The sequence below is a fragment of the Trematomus bernacchii genome, unplaced genomic scaffold (genome assembly GCF_902827165.1).
Source record: "Trematomus bernacchii unplaced genomic scaffold, fTreBer1.1, whole genome shotgun sequence".
Lineage (NCBI taxonomy): Eukaryota > Metazoa > Chordata > Actinopteri > Perciformes > Nototheniidae > Trematomus > Trematomus bernacchii.
In genome coordinates, this window is record NW_022987714.1 from 7166101 (window position 1) to 7184639 (window position 18539).

At 42.4% G+C, this 18539-nt stretch overlaps 1 protein-coding gene across 3 annotated transcripts; it reads right to left on the bottom strand.

The window, feature by feature from the left end:
- Nucleotides 1–204: 204 nt before the first annotated feature.
- On the bottom strand, nucleotides 205–16597 carry LOC117491451 (ras association domain-containing protein 8). 3 transcript variants are annotated; one of them, XM_034141439.1, is made up of 6 exons: nucleotides 16361–16597; nucleotides 10520–10721; nucleotides 7083–7882; nucleotides 6707–6904; nucleotides 4101–4245; nucleotides 205–2393 (listed from the first exon to the last, which is right to left on the bottom strand). In XM_034141439.1, the coding sequence occupies exons 2-6, from the start codon at nucleotides 10620–10622 to the stop codon at nucleotides 2275–2277; spliced, it is 1365 nt and encodes a 454-aa protein (XP_033997330.1). In that variant the 5' UTR covers nucleotides 10623–10721; nucleotides 16361–16597; the 3' UTR covers nucleotides 205–2274. The 3 variants fall into 3 exon arrangements, with proteins under 3 accessions (XP_033997330.1, XP_033997331.1, XP_033997329.1); XM_034141440.1 differs by having other exon boundaries at nucleotides 7089–7882; nucleotides 16255–16597; XM_034141438.1 differs by having other exon boundaries at nucleotides 16255–16597.
- Nucleotides 16598–18539: the final 1942 nt, after the last annotated feature.

The window sequence follows — 18539 nt, forward strand, 5'->3', positions numbered from 1 at the left end:
ATTTCATTCTTCTGTGGGAAAAACAAGCTTCTCCTTTAATTTTCTCCCAGCCATGTTGTGACCCTGTTTCTACCATTACTGAGTAAATGTCTCCATCTACTGGCGAAAGGATTGAAAAGCATGAAGAGCACATACTGGACAAACACCTTCTCCCTTACATCCACAGGCAAACCGTTACAATGAGCACCGGTTGTGACACTTTTCATTTTGTCAGATGGTTTATTGAATCATGCAATCCATGTCATATCAGCAGCCAGTTACAGCCATACATATGTCAACACTTGCAGTATATTAAGGCAGGACAAAAATAAAAACAGGTTATGTACAGTTGACATCGTACAGTTCTATAGAACATTATATGGTTGTAAACAGTGACCAAAACTACATCTCATCCACAGGTGGAAAATACACACAAGTGATTTCTTAAAGGGAAATTCTGCCCCGATATAGAGATTATCTCAAAGCTAAGAATTTAAAACGGTATGTCCTGATGAGGGTTTTTGTAGATGCTAAATGTTAAAGGGTGGACTTTGCTTCTGTTTTACATTTACTAGTTATTCCTGGGTGATGGAACCCAGGAGGCGGTGGCGCAGTGGACTAGTGCGTTGGTGATGGGATCAGTGGATCACAGGTTCAAACCCCACTGCAGTCAGCATGTCGTTGTGTCCCTGGGCAAGACACTTCACCCCAAATTGCTCCTGTGGGGATTGTCCACAGTATTGAGTATGTAAGTCGCTTTGGATAAAAGCGTCTAACAAGTAACATGTAATGTAATGGTGGTACTGATGTTCTCTAACTCTAATATATCTCTCTCAGGATCAATACATGTATTATTCTGGTAATTACAGTAAACAGTATGTGTTGCATGATGACAAAATAAATCAGATAATGTAAATGCATTTTACATCACATAGTATGATGGTGTCAATAATACATTGTCAGAATGAGACAGTAACATTTTCTCCATTGATTTTTTTATAAAATACTGACAAAAACATGATTACAGTTTTCTCTTTGATGCTGTGCTATTGCCATTTCTCTCTGTGCAGCAATGTGCCACTAATACATCTAGCAACATCAGATTTAAACTGACTAGATCATTGCTTCAATGTTTTCTACTAAAGCTTTGCTGTCATCATATGAATACACCAACTGTGGAATGAATAAGGCACTTTGATGTGATTAGCAGCTGAACTACAACCTAAGAGGGGCTTCATACCTTGACATTCCCGACTCTGCACACACACAAATCTCTTTAATCGCTGACTCAATCACACTCTCATACACACTGTAGCTATTCATTGTATTATAGCATGCCACCATTTTTAGATTCAACTAAGTGATTTACTGTACTGCGGGTGCTCTGCACATCCAGGTATGGCTATAGTACGACAATCATGCAACAAGACCTGCTAATCTTTGGCCACCAATCCTTACACAGAAAAAACAAGCATAATACATTTGGCCAAAACATACCATGTAGTCATCTAAACAACAAATAACAGCTTAAGAGGGTAATTAACACTGTTTCATTATGCAGATATTGTAGCGGGAATGAGGGCACTGCATATTCTGTAACCTCTGTAATAAAATATAATAATTCTCTAAATAAAGCTGAAAAGTAAGAAAACATATTTACAGTTAGCCAACATGTTGGTACATACGGACAGTAACATTCTTCGGTAACAAAACTATTGACCAGTTGTGCATAGTTTTAACATGAACAGACAATCAGAGCTACAGGAATACATTCTGATATGCAAAACGATATATTCTAGACTGGTTTAGTATTGACACAAGTGGATCCTTCATTTCTTATGTAAGAACCATTCATTATGCCGTTTTCACTGCAGAATATACATATAACTTTAGAGATATAATTAATAAATTCACATACCAAGGTTGTCAAGAATACTGTTCAAAAGGCAATCGTTTAGAATCATGATGCAAGTGAGAAAACAATACAAATCATTCAGCAGGTAATAAAGTGAGAGTATGTTAAGTGGATATGTTTATAAAGGACGTCCACAACAGCCTGATATTGATTTTGAAGTCCTTGTAAGTTCAGAAACTGAGCACCATGACATCTTTCATTCCCACTAAGTGCTCTACGACTTCCTTGTCAAAATCATCTTTGTTCCTTCACTCTGTGAGTCTTCACACTCCAGGGTGCCTCCTGTATTCGAGACAGTGCATAGTAGAGTTCCACTGAGGTATCCTGTACAAAGATATCCACTTACAGACGTGTGTTCTGGGCTCAGGGTGGGAGACGGTTCACACATAGATCCCCTCTGGGTTCAGGCCTGAAGTCAGGGGGCTGTGGAGGACCCGGAGGTGACTAGACATCGCATGCGAAACGGGGCGCTTCAGGGAGCCAGACAGGGGAACTAAATCTTAAAAATTAAAAAGACATAAGGAAGAAAAAATGTGGGTTTTAAAAGTTGTAGTGCTGAAAATAAACAGAGAGATTTTACACAAACTTTTTGTAGCGTTTTGTTTTTCCAAACTCTTCAAATTGATAAGAAACCCCATTAAATGACTTGTTTGAATAAAACAATGAAGCCCAGTGGACGCTACATGATATCGCTGCTATGAGCCACCAGGGGGCAGTACTGAGCCAAGCAGAGAATCAGCCGATGCAGAGATTTTTTATGGCCTGGCACCAAAGCTGATTTTACACACACAAAATGGAAGGTTACTAGAAGGACATGAACACTCAATTCATTACTTTTTTATAATTGAAATCCATCACTGCTAGGTTTAATAAAGAGACCTACTGCTCTCAATGCATGCAATGATGAAGTGCATGTCATGCAATCAGAAAGGTATCTGGGCTCTTTGGAGAGGGGAGAAATCTTTAATCTTAAATTAAAGGGGAAAAAGATCACCACTGCGTTTAGTTATTCCTCCATATGCTTTTCCATGTTTCACACAACCATGTGATTCATGCATGAGTAGACTGGTGGGCAATTTTCATTATTTTTAAACATTTCAAGTGCAGCATGAAATCCCATAAGCAACTTTTACATACAGTTTTAAAGGCAGGGTGCATGTGGGAAACTAAATTATTCATGGAATGGGGGAGGTTTAGTTTAATGTTTTTGCATGTAAATGTGCATTTAGATATTTATTCCTGTGCTTTAGTTTGGCACTTTATTTTTCAAGTCTTATTGCTCCCAAGCTTATTTTTACAAAGTGGTGCATGTCCCCGATTTAAACACGATGCACTGCTTTAGTCCCAAACCTCAAACTTTCTTCTCAAAGTCAATCTTAATTACCTTTACGTCACTAATTACGCTGTGGGTAGTTTATGACTGTAGTTTGAATAACCAGCTGGTCAACAAATGTTGCATTGTGACAGCTCTCCCATGAATCGATGCTCTTAGCTCTGCGTCAGCTCTCTGCTTTTCTGCTGTAGGATGAGCCTTGGTACAATGAGCCCATCACAGAAACTGCTGAGCATGTGATGGAGTGACAGCGTGATGGAAGCAGTGAGACGGACAGAGAGAGTAAGGTGAATGAATGACACCATGTCTGCCAGTATCCAGGCAGCTGTTGGCATGGTGACTATAATAGCCACTGGAGTGGGTAAAAAATAACACTGTTCTCTCCACATCCACAACCCCCCCCCCCTCCTCCCCTCCTCATTTTCTTGATAACAATCTCTCTCACATGCACGCACCCTCACATTTGAGTCATTTTCTCTCAGCAGGCTGTTAAGATATGAGGAAAAAATAATAAAAGTGCCTTGATGGAAAAGAACAGCACTTCATGCACTCTTATTGAAATAAGTCATGAGATGCCTGCATGAATGGCAATCATAAAGCGTTTAACCTCAGGCATTATGCAGTTTGACATACAATTCAGTTTTAACTGCTGACGGACCATTACTTACAATAACCAACCTGTATATGTTACTGTCTGCACTGTAGTCACCAGCTCAGTTCCCTACATGTCATAGAACAACAGGAAGATATACCGTGGCATACAGAACACTATATATGACTTCACTCCCATATCGAGTCGAAATTCAACTCTAAACCATATTCCCTAAGAGAACAAATTCCACAAATCTAATGTTAGTAAGAAAATGCTTTTACCTATGCCATGCGTGCTGTGAGGACTGTCCTCCTCGGAGGGTTCGGCCGGCAGCACTGTGACCTTGGTGCCGGTCTGCTTGATGAACTGCTGCAGGTTAACCTGCCTCAGCTCCTTGGTCAGCTGTTCCAGCTCCTGCTGCATGCCCTTCAAAGAAACAGTGAGGAGAGTCATTCTTTAGGAAACATAAGAGGATTACCAACAGCTCTGATGATGATATATGAATCTGTGTTTTAGTATTTGAAGTCTAGGCATCCCATCTAAAAGGACATCAAAGTGAGTCGGTTATAGCTCCTCCAGAGAGCCTCCTCGATGCTCGATCCTCGATGTGCATTTAGAGAAATGAGATGTCCTTCTACATGGCACGCTGAAATCCTTTTCCGGGTCACTACCGGAGGACCGAGGAGTCGAGGAGTCGAGGAGAGGAAATTAGAGTATTGAGAAGCCTCTAATGCACCAAGGTCACAGTGCTGCCGGCCGAAACCCTCCGAGGAGGACAGTCCTCACAGCACGCATGGCATAGGTAAAAGCATTTTCTTACTAACATTAGATTTGTGGAATTTGTTCTCTTAGGGAATATGGTTTAGAGTTGATTCGACTCGATATGGGAGTGAAGTCATGTATAGTGTTCTGTATGCCACGGTATATCTTCCTGTTGTTCTATGACATGTAGGGAACTGAGCTGGTGACTACAGTGCAGACAGTAACATATATGGGTCGGTTATTGTAAGTAATGGTCCGTCAGGAGTTAAAACTGAATTGTATGTCAAACTGCATACTGCCTGAGGTTAAACGCTTTATGATTGCCATTCATGCAGGCATCTCATGACTTATTTCAATAAGAGTGCATGAAGTGCTGTTCTTTTCCATCAAGGCACTTTTATTATTTTTTCCTCACATCTTAACAGCCTGCTGAGAGAAAATGACTCAAATGTGAGGGTGCGTGCATGTGAGAGAGATTGTTATCAAGGCTTCTCAATATTCTAATTTCCCCTCCTCGGTCCTCCGGTAGTGACCCGGAAATGGATTTCAGCGCGCCATGTAGAAGGACATCTAATTTCTCTAAATGCACATCGAGGACCGAGGATCGAGCATCGAGGAGGCTCTCTGGAGGAGCTATAACCGAGGATACACTGATGGTTCCTCCATGGCTCCTCCACGGATGCATTTCCGGGAACGGTGGAGGCGTTACGCACGTCCGGACTTATCTCAGCCAATGACAGCTCAGCATGCATCCCCTGGATATTATTTTAGTAACTGCTTTCATCGCGACACGATGTTTACAGTGAGAACAGCTGTGAGGTCCGTGCAGAAAGCAGAGCAGTGTGTAAAATATATATCACTCAGTATTACAGGCCTACATTACTCTCTGTATTTGTATGCTGTAGTTTAGTAGATATCTACAAACAAAGAGTCGATATTTTTCTAAGACCATTTAGTGCTTCACATAATAAAATACACAACGGCTGTAGCCTGATTATGCTTTAGGAGCTGTAGGTGTGTGTGGTACAGTGTGTAGGTGCGTGTGGTACAGTGTGTAGGTGCATGTGGTACAGTGTGTAGGTGCGTGTTGTACAGTGTGTAGGTGTGTGTTGTACAGTGCGTAGATGCAGCGGACAGACGGATCTCAGTCTCAGTTGGTTTGGTGTCCTATGCTTACTTTTAATACTGGTATATCCAGTCTCTGATTGTGTTACGTTATTATGAAAGTGCTCTCATACTTGTTTGATTCTGAAATTATATAAATATATGTGTGTGTATATGTCCGCATCTGTAGCCTGTTATTGTCTCATTATACCGCACTGTGAATGAATTAAAAGTAAATAAATAAGTGGTCATGAACACAGTTCTGTCCATCTGTGCCTCCTGTCATCATTAATGGACGTCTCTTTAAAATGACCGCTCAGAGGAGAGGATTTCTCATTTCTCTAAACGCCTGCTGCTTCCACTCCTCTCTCCTTGGTTCCCCTCCTCGACTCCTCCGCTCGCATCTCCTGTGGGCGGGACTAAGACACGAGGATAGGAGTCGAGGAGGGGAGTCGAGGAGGGGAAATTAGAGTATTGAGAAGCCTTCAATTTCTCACATCTCTCTGGTAACTGAAGAAGGCTTTATATGACTATTTTTTACCTACACTTACGCAGCTCGACCAACAACCAATCAAATGAATCTCCCGCCCCGGACACACAAGCACGCGGTTTGATTGGCTAGAGCTTGTACTGGCATATGATTTGATTGGCTGACGCTTCCGCCGAAGGTTCAAAAGTTGAACATTGCTCAACTTTTGAAGCGAGCAACGCGAGCAAAGCGAAGCAACGCTCCCACAATGCAGTTCGGCAAAGCGTAACGTCACCCCATTCAAAGTGAATGGCCAGAAGCGTTGAAGCTTCAACGCACGCCGCCGTGTGGACGGGCCGTTACAGATCTAGCATTCCCCTTTCAACACATTTTAAAGTGAAAAAAGATCCCCTTTGCATTGGCAGGTTTGCAGCATCGTGTTAAGGGATACTTCAGGTGGACAGATGCTTAAATGCATTATTACTGATGTATGGTCTCCCTTATCCCTGCATCCCTGTTTATTTTAAGGTTTAATGAATGCATATGTCTTACCTGCAGCTTCTTGCTGCTTTGTCCAAGTGAGCGGTCCACAGCTCTGCAGCTGCTCTCCAGCTGGACGGCCTGTCTCTCCTGGGCTTTCATTTCTGATTTGACCCTGAGCATCTGCGCCCGAGCCTCTGCCTCACTGACCCACTGGGTCTCCTGCCGCTCCCTCTGCAGCCGCTCCTCCTCCAGGCCTGCCTCCACACTCTGAGGGGACAAGGAGATAAACAGTTATGGAAGAGGTAGCTAGCAACCACTACAATATCAAAAATCTGTGTCTTTGTTTGATTCTTAGCTGGTTCTTTTTTGATCTTTTCCCCAAAGCTGCTGCTAAAATACAGGATTTTTGATTGAATAACCTGAAATTCGCCCAAACATAGCACACCTGTACCATTGCCAGCCTCTCTTCAATCTCCACTTCACAGCCCTGCATGCGTCCCATCAGCTCCTGCAGTCTCTCCTCCAGCTGCCTCTCACTCTCCAGCTCAATTTGCAGCTCAGTGGCCCAAAACTCCTCCTCCTCCATCTCCACGTCGTTCTTCCGCAGATGCTTCTCCAGCCTCAGGATCTCCTTTATCAGCCCGCCTCCTCCATCTGGGTCCCCGATGCACCCTCCGCCGCGGCCCCCTCGCCCTTCAGCCCACACCTGGAGCTCCGCCTCATAGGCTCCCAGCTTGTTCACCAGAACGTTGAGCGTCTCCCTCTGTATGCCCACCAGTCTGACCAGGTCCTCCATGCGACAGGCCCACAGGCCGGGGGAGGCGGTCCCCATGGCCGGTCCTGCATGGTTGTGATTCCCACCGTTACCCATGAAGAGTCTGCGTTTAGCCTCCGCCTCGCCCATTCGGCCTCCGCTCAGTATCTCCCTGAGGCCTCTGGGGGCCCCGGTGAACGTCAGAGACTTGCGGCGCGGCTCTCGGCGGCGGAGGGAGCGATCGTTAGGATGGCGAAGCTTTGCAAGGGGAGGGAGGCTCTGCCGATGCAGCCCGCGTTCAGGACCTCTTAGAGGGGGTCCTTCTGAGGGGGGGCGTTCAGTCAGGGAGGGGCCAGTGCGATGTAGGATGAGCTGGACGTCCCCAGCATACTGGCCCCAGGTGTTCAGAGAAGCTACAGGGCTTTCATGAGGGGCCAGGTGACGCTCGCTGTCCCGCCATTTTTCTACTAGAGTGTATCTCCCAGTGCGACCTGAAAAAGACAAAAAAGAAAAAGCATAAGCAACATATTCTTATTCTGGTGGCTGGGAAAGCAACCTGCAAAGATATGAACTTTCATTGCTTCAAGCTATGTTGACCACTGATGGGGAAGAAGAGTCAATATGAACTCTTAGCCATGATTTACCATCCTCTTATCTAACTGTTAAGATAACATGTGACCAAACGACTGTCATCTCTCATACAGACACAGAGCCGTTTCATCCTCCTGTTGGAGCCATGTTTCTTGCATTTCATCTAGCTTGTGTAAGTTTGGTTCTAAGAACAGTGCAGTGTGGTTTCAGAAGTGAGCTGAATGAAAGTAAAGGGAAATGAAAGGCTGTGAACTGAACAATCATTTAAAAGAGGCTCGCACTTGGATTAGGACTACTGTTTGTGATTTTTTTGTTTTCTTTGTGCTGTTTCTGTTTCTGATTTTGTGTAAAGCGTTTTTGAGCACTGGGAAAAGCGCTATAAAAATTAAATGTATTATTATTTATTATTAAAGCTGCAAGGAGCTGCACTGCTGGGTGTTTCTCGTGGTTTATCAGCAACCATTTCACATAGGATTTGATTAAATGTTTATAAGACATAAATTGCCTAACCCTTGTATGGTGTTCGGGTCTGTGGGACCATTATTTAGGTAAAGAAAAATGATATGACAAATTATTTTTTTCAAACACACACTCAATGGCCTTGGCTAATTTCTGTGAAGAACACATATATCAGAAAACATTTTTCAATTACCACCCACTGTACCCCCCCCCCCCCCCCCCTACACATTTACATTACATACAGGGTGTTCGGACCCGGGGCTAACAACAGTGTGGAAGTTGTAGGTCCTGTGCACCTGTCTGGGCCGTGTGTGTGTGTGTGTGTGTGTGTGTGTGTGTGTGTGTGTGTGTGTGTGTGTGTGTGTGTGTGTGTGTGTGTGTGTGTGTGTGTGTGTCAGTTTGGGTCCTTATCACCACTGATCAAGATGGCCAAACGATTCTCTGCTCAGAGGGCCTTGCAAATGATTTTGGAAGAGGGAGAACCATTTGATGATGATGAAGAGGAAGGGGAAGAGGTTTCAGAATTCTGAGTCTGACAGTGACTTTGAAGAAGAGGATGAGATTGAGCATCAGCTAGTTACAAAAAACGACGAGCCACAGGACCAGCTGGTCAGCAGGCAAAAAAACAAGTAGCACTTTAATTCATTAATGTGATCTAACAAATGTAAAAGGGCACATATTAACCATATATGCTGTTTATATTGCTTGTAATTGAGATGAAGTAAACATCTGTTGAGTTTTTTTAACATAAAATAATTTGATTGTGTTGAATTGAAGCCCAAAAAGGCAGCGGGTCCACCAGACCCACGAACACTGGCTGAGTAACAAAAATATGAACACCACACGAGCGTTAATGCTGTGTAGAGGAAACCCAAACACAACAGTTGTAGCAGTATAGACAGAAACCCTTGTGAAAGGCCAAAGTACTAAATCAATATTGACGTCTGATCACTTAACATGGTGTATGTTTTTAACAGAATAAAGCAGAGGAGGGGGCTGCTTCCTCAGTTTGGCAGGAGACTGAAGGATGAGTCAGACTTTCCCTCTTCCCTCCCTGCGCTTTGAGGGAAGTGATGTCAATACAGGCTGCTCAAGTGCCCCCCGTTCCTGGAGGAGCCACATGGGAAGGGGGCTGCTTAGATCCAAGCAAGTACCAATAAAGCCTCTGACTATGAGCCACTGTATCCCAGCAGGAGCTTAACATGTAGGCAGAAGACTCAAATACTTGTTTAATTCAGAAGGGCTTTTTTTAGCTAAATGTGGAGTTTGCATCATACTCAGATTGTAGGTTGGTGGACGCTTAGCAATACCCTCGATGGATAGGCTTCATAAGGTTTTGCAGCTTTAAGTATTGAAAGTGTGAAGAAAGAAAGTGAATACCATGTTCACTAACAAAGAACTTACATCGTAGAGGGAGATTTCAATGTATTATTATTATTATTAAACAGTCATCAACCTGTAACTAACATGAAGCTGATTTGTGCATGCTAGTAGGCAACATACAGAAGGTTAAAGTTAGCACACAGGGTTACATATGCTCTGGAATAAAGTATGCCGACAGCCTGAAGTGTCAGCTCCTTTTATAACCCAATGTATTGCCGGATTTCACTAGCACTACTGACCGGATGTGGACAAGTACAAAAACAAAATAATGACAAAAGTGGCTTTGTTATAGGAATTCAGCGGGTCACGTGGAATTGAATGTTCCTTGTGAAACCTAATTACAGTGGGGTAACTTCATCAACAAATCAGAGGAATACAAACCTCACAACACAGTATTTGTCAACAAATATAATCTTTCTGGATTCACACAAAACTCATTTTTGTGTATATATATGAGCCCAAAATATAGTGATTGATTAAACCAACTGGATGACCTATTAGGTTAATCATTGAGTGTAGCAATGATTCTTATGACTGAAGCCTTGTTTTTAAATCAGTTTACCTCAAGGTTATTTCACAATTAATCAAATTTCCCGGAATGAGGATGTCAACAATACATCTCAGCAGAGTTTAAACATGCCTTTTTGTATATCACGTGTGCTTGTATGTGGTTTAATAATCCGAAAATGATCTACCTATGGCCTGTGCCAGAGCGATCACCACCTCTTGGCAGGTGGTGGCCTCCGTGACCCCGCAGACGACCCTCTGGACTCCATCCACCCAGACCTTGAGCTCCATGTTGGGTCAGAAGCGAAGGGGCTGGTTGTGGTGTGTTGGCCCCGACATTATTGAAGGCTCCAGTGGTGCAGGGCAGCTGAAGCCCCTCTGGCTACGTCTCTGTGGAGGAAACACAGGGGAAAACAGGAAGCGGTTAGTCAGGATGTGCTCAAGGCCACGGCTAAAATGATCAGTGGCATAAAAGGATTACGTTTAACAGACACAGATATGCAAACGCTTCCCCTTCCCCTTCCACTACACGAGTAGTCAAATAGAGCAGAAAATAATAGGTAAGGACAATTATTTTAGCCTTAGCTGAAAGTAAAAGGATAGTCCAGTGGAGAATGGACCTGCACAGCTAGGTATGCCACGACCAGCTGGCCATAATGCTGTTGTTTTGTTCTTCTCTATGAATAGGTACATGTCTGTTGGGGGCGCAGGAAGAGACTGCCAGCAGACATTCCCAAGCCCAGTTCCTGCTTTTGTACAGAAAATGACATGAAGGCAGTGAACACAGAACAGGAAGATTGACTCAGTGACACAGAGAGGACGGGAACACAGGGTGAAACAGAGAAGGCATGACAATGTAATTAAAAAGGAAAAGGGAGATGAATCATAACACAAGGGAGTAGAGTAGGGGTTTGTTTTTGCATGACTCAGTTATTTTCACTGTTCTGTAACACATAGTTGTGTCCTTTATTCGTTATAAGAACAGTCAATATTGTGATACGAGTACAAATGTAAGATATTCGAGATGCCGGGCTGTCTTTATAAAGCTTGTTTTGATACGATTTCTACCAACTGATGCTTTTTAAAAGAGTCACAAAATCAGCTATTAGGTTATCAGAGCACATATTCAAAGTCAACTTTATTGTCAATCTTTCTGTTTGTGTGAAAATATATTAAAGATGAGATACAACACAGTATATGAAAAGCCCATCTAATGGAATCCTTCAAGGCGTTCTTCAAGGAAAGTGCACAGAGAGAGAATGAATGGCATCTCCTCAGATCTGTATCACTCTCCGTGGATCTAACCTTCACTGCACCTACACTACTGAGTCAAAAGGTCCTTTTGTTCGCCAACCCCCCACCAATTACACCTCCCCCCTCCCTAGTCCCCATCCACAAAGTCACCCACACCAGCCTCTCCTACACGCCAACAATGGCTTTCTAAATATGGTAAAGACATTAGCAAGCGCTGCGAGGAAACATTTGTGGAGTTTGATAAAGTGATAGAGCTCCAACTAATGATTTTCATTGTTGATAATTATCCTAATGAGTGGGATGATTGATATGAATCATGTAGTACTGAAATTGTTTTTGTGATTTTAAGTAGATTGCCTTACTGATTCATCGACTAATCATTCAAGCTCTACAAACAAACTTAAAAAAAACCTCAGGAAGTTAAGACATTCAGGGACTGAAGTGTGTTTTAAGTGCATTGCGTGTGTATCTCATTGTGTCTTGATCAAATATGTTCTGTCTGTGCATTTGTATGTACGTAAGTGTCACCTTTGTCAGTGGCCTGGACTCTTGATCACTCTATTCCTGGCACATTCACAGCTGGTTGGAAAGTGCTTTTGTGCTTCATTCAGACTGCCCTTAAATGGCATTAAGGGCTGAGGGATGGAGACGAACAGGAAAAGGGTCACACACAAGCACACTGAAACTTCTCTACACTGACACAGAACTCTGTCACCATTTTGTTTAACCCGTCTTTCAGGGGGAACAGTAATAGGGACTGAGTAGGTCTTGATGCAAAGCAGGCATAGTGGATCAGCCGGGAAGAAGGTTTGGATAAACTGGAGGGGGAAGGGGAAGGAGCCTAAAACAATACTAGACTACCTTTAACAAGAATGAACTGGAAAGAATTTAAAAATGACAACTGCACAGAATACTGTATTGCATCAGCATGAACAACATTCAAAAATGTTTTTTCACGCAGACAAATCACAAAAACTGTTAAAACAAAAACTGAATCAATGGCTCTTCCTTGCCCAAGCCCAACAAGACTCAGCGGGTTTTTTATAAATGTGCTCTGGTCCAGACTAGTAGCATTTATATTGGTTAACATTAACCTAGAAAGTCCGACTGATGATCCAGGCACAGCGGTGTGGGGCAGAGTGCCATCCTGAGCTCTGCACGCTCCGTTCCTCCAGCCTGTCAAAGCCTCAGCCTGGGGAGATGCCCGCTCCCTGATTTGTGCAGCTCATCTCATGCCAGAGGGGCATTTGATGAGACAGACGAGGGCTTAAATTCCTGTGAGTTCTACTTAAGCTCAGTTGAGAGTAGACGATCAACTGCAGCGAAACATCAAACTCCTCATGACTTCAGAGAATGTTTATTTCAGAGTTGTTTTCGTTCAGTAGTGTTGACTCAAGATGCTTTCCTCTCAGAGCAGTGAGGTGTGTGAGCAGCCTGCCGCCCGGCTGCTGATGACATTTCTCCAGGCCTACAGGAGCACACAGAGCTGGCAGGAAAAGAGCTTCAGCTGGCTGCTGGTGTAAACAACCAACCATATGCTCCTGTGGGTGTTTCATCACGAGCAACCATTGCTGTAACACACGCCAAGGAGAAATTCTGTGGGAGTTCCTTCCGTAGGAGATTAAATATGGCACTGCTTCTTTTGGGGATTTACAGTCCGTCAAGCATCACAAAGTGGCATGAGTTCCGTGCAGCGTACCAGTTTGCTGAACACAAGGGGTATTTGGGGAAAACAAAATGAGCATTCATTGCAATTAAAGAAAACCAAGACTGAGCTCGACTCAGGAGAAAGCCTGCAGGGCAGCGACTGAACCGAGTTGGGTCAAATGATCTCACAGGAAAACACAACGTTCCAAGTACTACTTCCACGAATCGACATCATTACACCTTGGTTCCTGTCCAAATGTACAGGCCATTGTTCAGTAAGGCATTGTAAGTTTGAAGGAATGTATCTCCAAGCGGCTTATTAAAACTAGTAACTAATTTATTACAGAAGGTTTCCGACGTGCAAAACACCCCCACAATGCTGTTAATGAAAGACAATGGGATACTTCATTCAGACTGATACGACAGCAGTATGTTCTAGTACTTAAACCTTGTTGCCTATTGCTAACCAAACTTTAATTCAAATTGCACTCCCTGTAGAGCAACATGTAATTACTAGCAATTTATACTTTGCTGTAATTGGTAACAGATCTGTTGTGAAATAAATCTCTGTGAGAGCCAGAGACAGACGCTGGTTTGTTGTGGAGGTGAAACGGTTGGAACTAACTGGATTTCTCAACAGTTTAATATAAGATGCACCAACACGATGGGACCCCCGTGGTTTAAACGTTAAGGGACTTTCAGTGGGAACCAGATAAAGAAGCTCCTCAATATCAGGAGCTTCTTTATCTGGGCTGCTCCCAGGCTGTGGAACGATCTACCCCCCCGATCAGACTTGCTCCCACTTTGCCTGTTTTTAAATCTCGTTTTAAAGACCTACTTGTTCTCCCGTGCTTCTGCAGAACACGTATAAGACTTATCAGTCTGTGATTTTTTTTGTATTGTTTTTACATCGTGTATGAGAGTTTTTCAGTCTGTGGCTATAAGTATGGTTTTATTGTCTCATGTTTTTACATTCGGTTTTTTGTGTTTTGTCTAAATGTATTTATGCAGCTTTTTATATATGTATTGATGTACAGCACTTTGGTCAACTCTGATGTTTTTTAATGTGCTATATAAATAAAGTTGGATTGGATTGGAATATCAGTGAGACAGCCTGAAGGGCATACAATACCTTTTGCAAATGTAAACATACGAAGCAGGGCAAAGACTGTTGCCAGAGACAGGCCTTGGTCCTGTCGAGGGGAAACTGATAACATCCAGGGTATGCATTCCTGGGCTGTGAGAATGCAACGGGCCATGACTAAGAGACAAGAAAGCGATGGCTGCGTCCCTCTGAGATCTTGATGGCTACGCAACAGCCCACAGCTATGCAATGACACTTCAACAGGATGCATCCTATCTCAAGTGAGTAATCACAAAACAATGTGTGGAAGCAACCTTTTGAATAGTTGAAATCCTTGAGTTGATGCATCTGAAATCAAAAAGATGTAGTAAAGTTTCCTAAAAGCTGCTGCTGTGCACGATGTCAGCCTGCTCTCAGTTAATTTCGTGTCTAAGTTGCGTTAGCCTCTTCCCCAAGACAAGCCCTAATGCCTGCTAAATAGATTAATGTTAATTAATAAATAATTAAAGGAGACATTGTACATACCACCACTTAATCAGAGGCTAAAAGAGGTTGCAGCATTTATAAGCAGAAAGGAATGTAGGCCTATTTCATTAAACAATGTTTTGTTAAGCTTTTGGGAAGAGTTTGTTGTTTGTTGCCCAAGTTATATTAACAAAGAAAGAGGCATTGCCCAGAATGAAGTTCCTATTTCAAATTTCGTTCTTGCACTTTTCTGAAGACCTGGGTGTTTGGGATTAAACCCAGTGTTGTCACGCTAGAGGCTACACCCTCAGCTCCCGAGAGCTTTCCAGAGGCTCTTGCCCTGGAGCAGCCTACCTCTTTCTCTCTCTGCCTGGATGATATTAAACTATTAGGGGCTGGAGCGGCCTCCCCCATTTGGGAGGTCAGTGCTGGCAGGATCCTGAACATCTGGACGGCACGTTCGGCCAGCAATAATGCCGCCTTTGTTCCCTTGCCATATTCACTGCTCTCTAGCCAGCTTTGGAGAGCCAGTAGGGCATGCAGCAGGCTCCAGGGCCGGGGCAGAGGCTCGGCGGGGCCACAAGAGGCCCCTAACCAAGGTTTACATGTTATAGTGGTTTGCAAAACATCATCTGGTACTGAATCACACTCTTGCATTTTTAAACATTTATAGAACTGAATTTGTGTGTGCAGTAAGTGGCACCTGCACACACAAAAGTGGCAACACTTATTTATGTTTCCAGTCTGTGGGTGGTTCTTTGCAGCCTGGTCTTCATGGTGCTGTGACATTATCAGATGGAAGGGCCACTGAAATACTGGATTCTATTTCTGAACTAAAGCAGGCCTCTAGATCACAAAGTGTACTGTGTGACATAAAACTTGGCTGAGTGCAGCAGCTCCACAGGTTGGCTCTGCTGCACCTGGTGTGTGTTAGTAAGTTATGTGGAGCAATGCAACTTGAGATGGAAGAAGCGATTTTATACCTCAATGTTGTTGTGATTAATGATGAATGTAAGATTTTTCAAACCAAGAGAGGTCGTTATATTTACAGAAGATGCTGAACCTGATGATAGACAAAACTGTGAAAAAATGGCAAAGCAACGTTGTGCAACACTTATGAGACAAAACATCTAGCCTGCTGCGAAAACACACAAGATAAAGTCTTGATCATCCAACTAAACTTGTTTCCAAGCCATCCCATCTCTCATATTTACAAATGAAAAGCAGCATTAGCCTTTTAACATCCCACAAGACAGAACACTTTAGCATCTTTCACTGCACCCCTGCCTTATATTGTTGTGTTGAGTGGGACGAGGCTTGAGAAATGGCGATAATGGGCCGTAGTGGGCTCACAGAGTAGGCTATAGCCGAACTATTCTACTACAAAAATGTTTCCGTTATCTCAGCCTCACAACTACAACGGGCTTAGCTGCAGCACACTCTGCTATTATTAGGTCCGTGTAATGTTCTTACCTTTATGGAGCAAATAGGATTCAACTATGTGCTCCCTATCCGAAGTGAAGTTTAGGGGGAAAACACAGGTAAAGGCGTCAAATCCGCAAAATGTGTTCTTCTTTACCGTTGCCCAGTAAATCACTTCCAACGAACTGCGACAAAGTATCGTTTGGCTGCTGGACAGACACAACTGAATTAAAGACTACAGACGCATGCAAAGCAGATAAATGACGTTTCGGTCCTCTGTCCGAAAGTTTGTGTCTGTCTGTCCTCTCTGTGTGCTGGTATCCTGCGGTCTCAGCATAAGGTCTCAGCATTAAGCTGCGGAAAAAGCCCCTCTCCCCGTTTCATTACTCCTGCTGGTAAATACATCGCATTGGAACTGGGACACCGCAAGGCATTGTGGACCGTTTAAAGCGGCAATACACTCTGAGGGGAGGCCACCTTCAGCCAACTTTTACACATCCAGGACATCTTAACAGCCTATTTCCAACAAACATGGATCATTATATATAATTTAAACTCTGGTATACACATCTTTATTTTATGTTTACTATTTTAAGGCTACATGTCTTTCTTTGTGTTAATGTAGCACCTGAATTGCCCCTCTAGGGATCAATAAAGGGGGTCCTGATACCTGATCTTATACAGATATAACCCAAATTAACATACTAACATCAGCAGTTGCTGTGAGCAAAACCGAATCAATCATTGATAGATAATTGAAATGTGCAGTTTCCTTGCGTAAACTTTGTTAATGAATAAGAGGCCACGAGAGTCATTCAGGATTTAACATTATGCAGATGTAGTGAAAGTGGTCATCATTCATCTGTTTTCCGAGAGACCAATGTTATGAAATACAATTGCAACACATAATCTTAAATTAAAATTGCAAATTATACCATGCAGTTTAAATTGATTAACATATTTCAGCATACCATAAAGGCAAAGAAGGATTAAGTCATTATGTATTGTTAATAATATAGAGTAGCACATTTGGTAGAACATGTTATATAAGGGGTTAACCGACATGAACATATATTTAAAATGGCAGCTATTTTAGTCACTGTGCAGCTCCAACAAATAGTAAAATAAATAGTGAATTAAAACAAACAGCACATTTAACTGGGGCAGATAGGCCTTTGACAACGGGACCATGCATCAGTGGAGACTTGCTGCCCTCTTGTGACAGAACATATTTCCTGTTGTATTGAAATGTCAGCTGGAACTGTCATATCTCTAAAAAGTGTCTTTTATATGATATATTGCGGTTAAAGTAACCAAATCTGGTTAAAGACTGCAGGTCAGGGTTATTCTCTGAACATGAAGTCTCTTCATAAAATAGACATAAGGGCTTAATTTAAAAAAATGAAGTCATAACTTATGAATACCATTTTAATCTCAAACCATTAAAAAAACTATTCCAACAGACAATGTAACCAGCAGGAGTAAGGTAAAAAATATAACAGGTGTAAATAATAACTTCAATGATTGCTCTTTAGTGTCTCAGTAAGTGGGACCATTCTGCAAGTAAATATAGTTTATTTCCAATATGAATGTCTAACTATAAACTATTTAATTGAAAACATTTATATGTTTCATCACATCCTATTATATGTTTGAATCCTGGATATTTTTATTTCACAAGTGCATAACACATTTATTTGAAATGTGAATAAAAGAAGCTGGTACCATATTACAAAATGGGATAATTAACACACAATTCCAGTCTCAAATATGGTCGTATAATCACTATACTCTGCACATAATATGTGCTCATTAACCCTCATCTTACAAAAACGGGGCTCCATGCAGACCACAGAGGTACAGATGGATTTGATAACCAATGTGCTCCTTGGGAAATCCTTTTTGTGATTTCTGTTTTAATAAGTACTTTTAAAAAATACAAATTTGTATAGTTTGTATTGGGGTCCCAGTCAGAACAGAAGCACCCAATTGTAGCCTATGCAGTATTAACAGATACAATATAATAGATGGACACAAATGTTGACATGGGTCCTAATTAATGAACCACTCACTATCAGAGCATAAGGGCACTATGTCGGTCATTTTTAAGGACACAGGCACATAAGCAGCAGACACAGATTTCTTCTGATATAATCGTTTTGCACAAGATGCACATTTTATTTTAACTTTCTTATGTGAATAACCAGTTTTTCCCTTTAGATAACATGAAATACATAACCAATACTGTTTTGAGAATAAAAGCAGTTGGCACTTTGATTTAAAAAGGGCCTTTACTTATTCCAAACAACATATTCTCGGCAGAGGCTTGCAGCTTG

Excerpts from the sequence above, each read along its gene's own strand:
- LOC117491451 (XM_034141439.1), bottom strand. The coding sequence starts at position 10,622 with ATGGAGCTCAAGGTCTGGGTGGATGGAGTCCAGAGGGTCGTCTGCGGG. Across the intron at positions 7,883-10,519 it reads CGCTCTGGCACAGGCCATAG|GTCGCACTGGGAGATACACT; the intron begins GTAGATCATTTT and ends TGTCTTTTTCAG. Across the intron at positions 2,394-4,100 it reads TCACAGCACGCATGGCATAG|ATTTAGTTCCCCTGTCTGGC; the intron begins GTAAAAGCATTT and ends TTAATTTTTAAG.